The sequence below is a fragment of the Oncorhynchus mykiss genome, chromosome 23 (genome assembly GCF_057628025.1).
Source record: "Oncorhynchus mykiss isolate SJ-2025 chromosome 23, ASM5762802v1, whole genome shotgun sequence".
NCBI classification, from domain to species: Eukaryota; Metazoa; Chordata; class Actinopteri; order Salmoniformes; family Salmonidae; genus Oncorhynchus; species Oncorhynchus mykiss.
This window is the reverse complement of record NC_143044.1, coordinates 2,547,564-2,553,563: the sequence shown is the minus strand read 5'-3', so window position 1 is coordinate 2,553,563 and position 6,000 is coordinate 2,547,564. Positions and strand designations below refer to the sequence as shown.

Genomic DNA, 6,000 nt, shown 5'->3' with positions numbered 1-6,000 from the left:
TTGCTCTGACATGCACTGTCATCAGTGGGACCTTATATAGACAGGAGTGTGCCTTTCCAAATCATGTCCAATCAATTTAATTTAGAACAGGTGGACTCCAAGTTGTAGAAACATCTCAAGGATGATCTATGTTTTGGTTTCTATGTTTTCTATTTCTATGTGTTTGGCCTGGTATGGTTCCCAATCAGAGGCAGCTGGCAATCGGTGTCTCTGATTGAGAACCATACTTAGGCAGCCTGTTTTCCCACTATGGGTTGTGGGTAGTTGTTTTGTGTTTCTGCACCTGACAGGACTGTTTCGTTTCGTTCATTCTCTTTGTTATTTTGTTTTGTGTTCATGTTATTTTTATTTAAACAGAACACTTACCACGCTGCGCATTGGTTCGATCCTTCATACTCCTCCTCAGAGTATGAAGTGTGGATTAAGGGAAGGGGTCTGAATATTTTCCTAATGCACTGTATTTAGAAAGTTTCCGTAATCAATGCTTTTGATCACTCATCTAACTTGAGCTGAGCTCTACACGTGTATGTTTCCCCTCCCAGCTGAAATTACACGTCAGCATTACGCCGTAATCCCTGTTCAGGTGTCTGTGTTTATCTGCACATGTGCTGTAGCAGATGTGTATGCTAAAGATTGAATTATAGAGTAATCCGCCAGGTTTCAGGATTGATAGAGCAGAATTACATGTGTGTTGTCTGTCTGTCAATTTGTGTGTACTTACTGGTCAAGGCAAAGTCAGTTCTGTCGAATGTTGTTGTTAGATTCTGTCTGCTTTGGAAGAACGTGGGATCTCCCATTCCTACAACAACAAATGATTGACATTACTGATTGGCACTCACATAGGCCTAGTGCTTTTCTCAAACTCAAAGTTGGTTAATTGGATGGGAATAACTCAAACCCTCCACAAACAAGGTAATATAAACAGTAAGGCTGGGTACACACACTACATAATTTATTGCCCGTCACAGTGTAGGGTGAAGTTACTCCTAGACGCTGATCTTGGATCAGTTTAGCATTTTCCCACTAATTTTCCCACTTGTCAGTTAAGATTGGGGGAGGAGGGTTAACACTTCACCCCAGAGCTACAATTCACATTACTGGACAAGATACTGGAGAGTTTTACACTTAACGACTTCACCCTAGAACATTGGGCTTTTCTGAAATTAGATTGTTTTAATTGAATCATGTCATACATAGGACAATCTTAATAAACATACACAGAGCTGATAGAATATTTCACATTAAACCAAGATTTCCCAAACAACATACAAATATCATATCATACGAACATGAAATACGTGGTAGAAGTCTTGTAGTTAATAAATGTCTTAAAGCAGAGGAATGATGGCTGTCTTCTAGTTTTTCTCTACTGACTACTGACTGAGACATCTCAGCCTCATTGCTAGATAAAGGTCTCTGAAGACTCAGCAATCAAGCTTATCTCAAAATTAACCCTTTCCCATCACTTAGTAGTCTAGATATGATACAATATGTGGAAAAGGGGAGTGAGAAGAGAGGAGATGAACGACTGGAAAGAGGAGAGGGGAAAATGAGAGAGAAGATAAAAAAAATAAAAAAAGTGGTGAAAGGGAGGCGGAAATGGTAGATACTCACAGATAACACACACCATTACTGCACTTCCCCCACACCTTTTTTCCTCTAACAAGAAGAACAGAATAAATCCTGGGAAGTGGGAAGGTTAGGGGTCATGAAGAGATGGATGTGGTCACCACTACCTCTCAACGTGTGTGTGTGTGTGTACTTGTTGACTCTTGTTGTCGTCGTGAATCTGCAGTCAGGGGGGTCGCCACAGACACTTAACTCCTAACACTAAACATAAACTTTAACCCCTAACCCTAATTCAAAACCTAACACTTATTCTAACCTTACACCCTCTAGAAATATCCCTTTTCCTTGTGGGGACTGCAAAATGTCCCCAGTTGGTTGAATTTTTGGTCCCCCACACACCACACGGACACACAAACACACACATAATAATCATCAGTCAGCAGCGTAATAACAATCATGGTTATTCCTGCATCGGAGAGGATTTCCTGCTGGACGGGGGCCATGCTGGCTCAGAGTCAGGTGTACGTGCAGCGCCAGGCACAGCCAGTTGCAGGTTCAACCCTCTCATCTGGGGGAAACTGTGGGTGTCTGAAATACCCTACTGAACAATACTGAGGTCATGTCTGGGAGAGCAGTAATCATCAGACCAGCCCGTGTGCTGCTGTATTACACATACTCGCTTACATATATGTTTTAATGACACATACATATATACCAGACTGTTTGAGGAAGACACTTAGTGGAACTTGAATTCCATTCAAGTTCCACTAAGAGGCGGATTGTGGTTTGATCAATCCCAACATGGTCAAAGGCTTCATATTGGAATGTACTGGGGTCATATTCATTAGTGCACATCATAGCAAAAATGTTTTGCAACGGAAAATGAAAATTAGCGTTTCTCATTAGACAAGTTAAGGTGGGCCTCCCTGTTTCACTCCATTTTCTTTCGCGTGGTGTCTAGGGAATAAAGCCCAGGTTTATCACAGCTAGGATCAGCTTTCCCTCCCCTATCCTAACCTTAACCATTAGGTCGAAGAGAGCAAAACTGACCTTGGATCAGTGTCGATGGGGATCATCCTAATAGTGCCAGCAGACTGGACTGGGTTTGGAGAGATAAGAGTGGCTCAAAAAGAAAATGAGAGCAGAGAAACAATGCCTTAACAACACTGACACTTTAGAGCCTAAAATAACCTCATATTATACATTTACAGTTATATGATACATTATATCAGTTCTCACAGAATAATAGCATTCTCTGAACTGAAGCATTGAGAGAGTAACAAAGCCGCTTAAGGTGGTGATCATCTAAGATAGACAATAATACAATTTTCTGATAGGCCCAGCATTCAGTATGTACTGTATGTTAAAATGAAAGGAATCTAGCTAGTCATGTTTAAGAATGTGATTTTAATCCTATAATCCTAAAATCAAAACATTAAAATGGAAAGATTTCCGAGACCTCGGCTGGAAAAATGACCCTCAATTTGTTGTTAGTTACTGTGTGTCTGTGTGTGTATGCGTGAGAGAGAGAATATGTGTGTGAGGATGAGTGCATGATTATTCCAGGGCCTAATTGTTTCTGAAATATAAACTGACACATACACACACACAGATGTGAGGTCAGTGGCTATATTTATCCTCCTCAGCCTTGGCTTGCTCCCTCCATGCAGTGTGTCTGTATAAAAGGCCCTGCCTCCCGCTCTGCTGTTACTCTCACTCAAGTGGCCGGTCACACACTCGCTCTGCGGACCAGCTACAGCTCTGTCAGTCTCCAGAGTGGATTATTACTGTCACTGCAGCAAGCAGCGATCCAAAGGGATCTATATTTTGTCTGTCAGACTGACAACTGCACTTAATCACAGGTGAGCTCATCTCCAATATCACTGCTCATATCTTCAGCTAGGTCTGCAATTTGAGGATATGGTATCGTTACCACTGGTCAATGTTATTTTGTTTAGACATACAATTTAGCTGGTTTTAAGTATAATCCCTTTTTAAAATCATATATGTGCTCTTAATATTTTCTTTGATCACCTTTATACTATATTGACACAGTATGATAGGTGGGATGTCACTTTTTTAGAGTCCCATAGAAAACCTTATAGATTCTAAAATATTTTTGGTTGTTCCCACATAGAAGAGGAAATATCCATACATGTATATTTATTCTCAATAGTAGATACATGGGTAATATAGTGTCAATAGTATAGAGTGGTAAGGATTAATATTAAGGAGAAAGACACACGTGAGTCCTCGTGACTCATTGATATATAATTTATCTAATCTAGTATGCGTTTTACAAACACAACACAGAGATCTCTAACCCTCCTGTCTCTCCCCTCTCTCTCCTCTGTAGTATGAAGCATAGACGGCTGCTTCTGTCTCTGCCTCACCTGCCCACAATCACTGAGACCCTGGAAGACTCTGATACCCTGGGGGCCCCGGGCCACCTAGCCCATCCAGCCCAGTCTGTTTCCCAGTCTCCATCCCAGTGCTCCCAGTCCCTGGAGGAGTATATGACCAGTATCCAGGCGCTGGCCAGACCAGTGGTGCACCCTAGCTGTGGCCCTGTGAGGCTCCAGAGGACGGGCAGGGCTCAGCTGTTCTCCAAGTCTCAGATGAAGCACTCTGTCTCAGCTTTGCTGCCCCGCGGTTCCCCCCGGGCCACCCGGACTAGCACCACCACAGGTCAAGCCCGAGAGCAGCTGTCAGGCAGGCTGGGGATGGAGAGGGAATGTGGGGGGAAAGATCCCATGGAATGGCTTTATGGACAAACACACACATAAACCGAGACAAGGACACACACCAAGCAGGACACAAATGAGGACATACAGTGCCTTGCGAAAGTATTCGGCCCCCTTGAACTTTGCGACCTTTTGCCACATTTCAGGCTTCAAACATAAAGATATAAAACTGTATTTTTTTGTGAAGAATCAACAACAAGTGGGACACAATCATGAAGTGGAACGACATTTATTGGATAATTAAAACTTTTTTAACATCAAAAATGGAAAAATTGGGCGTGCAAAATTATTCAGCCCCCTTAAGTTAATACTTTGTAGCGCCACCTTTTGCTGCGATTACAGCTGTAAGTCGCTTGGGGTATGTCTCTATCAGTTTTGCACATCGAGAGACTGACATTTTTTCCCATTCCTCCTTGCAAAACAGCTCGAGCTCAGTGAGGTTGGATGGAGAGCATTTGTGAACAGCAGTTTTCAGTTCTTTCCACAGATTCTCGATTGGATTCAGGTCTGGACTTTGACTTGGCCATTCTAACACCTGGATATGTTTATTTTTGAACCATTCCATTGTAGATTTTGCTTTATGTTTTGGATCATTGTCTTGTTGGAAGACAAATCTCCGTCCCAGTCTCAGGTCTTTTGCCTACTCCATCAGGTTTTCTTCCAGAATGGTCCTGTATTTGGCTCCATCCATCTTCCCATCAATTTTAACCATCTTCCCTGTCCCTGCTGAAGAAAAGCAGGCCCAAACCATGATGCTGCCACCACCATGTTTGACAGTGGGTATGGTGTATTCAGGGTGATGAGCTGTGTTGCTTTTACGCCAAACATAACGTTTTGCATTGTTGCCAAAAAGTTCAATTTTGGTTTCATCTGACCAGAGCACCTTCTTCCACATGTTTGGTGTGTCTCCCAGGTGGCTTGTGGCAAACTTTAAACTACACTTTTTATGGATATCTTTAAGAAATAGCTTTCTTCTTGCCACTCTTCCATAAAGGCCAGATTTGTGCAATATACGACTGATTGTTGTCCTATGGACAGAGTCTCCCACCTCAGCTGTAGATCTCTGCAGTTCATCCAGAGTGATCATGGGCCTCTTGGCTGCATCTCTGATCAGTCTTCTCCTTGTATGAGCTGAACGTTTAGAGGGACGGCCAGGTCTTGGTAGATTTGCAGTGGTCTGATACTCCTTCCATTTCAATATTATCGCTTGCACAGTGCTCCTTGGGATGTTTAAAGCTTGGGAAATCTTTTTGTATCCAAATCCGGCTTTAAACTTCTTCACAACAGTATCTCGGACCTGCCTGGTGTGTTCCTTGTTCTTCATGATGCTCTCTGCGCTTTTAATGGACCTCTGAGACTATCACAGTGCAGGTGCATTTATACGGAGACTTGATTACACACAGGTGGATTGTATTTATCATCATTAGTCATTTAGGTCAACATTGGATCATTCAGAGATCCTCACTGAACTTCTGGAGAGAGTTTGCTGCACTGAAAGTAAAGGGGCTGAATAATTTTGCACGCCCAATTTTTCAGTTTTTGATTTGTTAAAAAAGTTTGAAATATCCAATAAATGTCATTCCACTTCATGATTGTGTCCCACTTGTTGTTGATTCTTCACAAAAAAATACAGTTTTATATCTTTATGTTTGAAGCCTGAAATGTGGCAAAAGGTCGCAAAGTTCAA

General features: G+C 42.2%; 1 protein-coding gene across 1 annotated transcript; it reads left to right on the top strand.

Moving 5' to 3' along the window:
- The first annotated feature begins 3,283 nt into the window (after positions 1-3,283).
- Positions 3,284-5,901, top strand: LOC149972465 (uncharacterized). Its single transcript, XM_090216582.1, has 2 exons — positions 3,284-3,431; positions 3,926-5,901. The coding sequence occupies exon 2, from the start codon at positions 3,927-3,929 to the stop codon at positions 4,353-4,355; it is 429 nt and encodes a 142-aa protein (XP_090072708.1). The 5' UTR covers positions 3,284-3,431; position 3,926; the 3' UTR covers positions 4,356-5,901.
- The last annotated feature ends 99 nt before the right edge of the window (positions 5,902-6,000 follow it).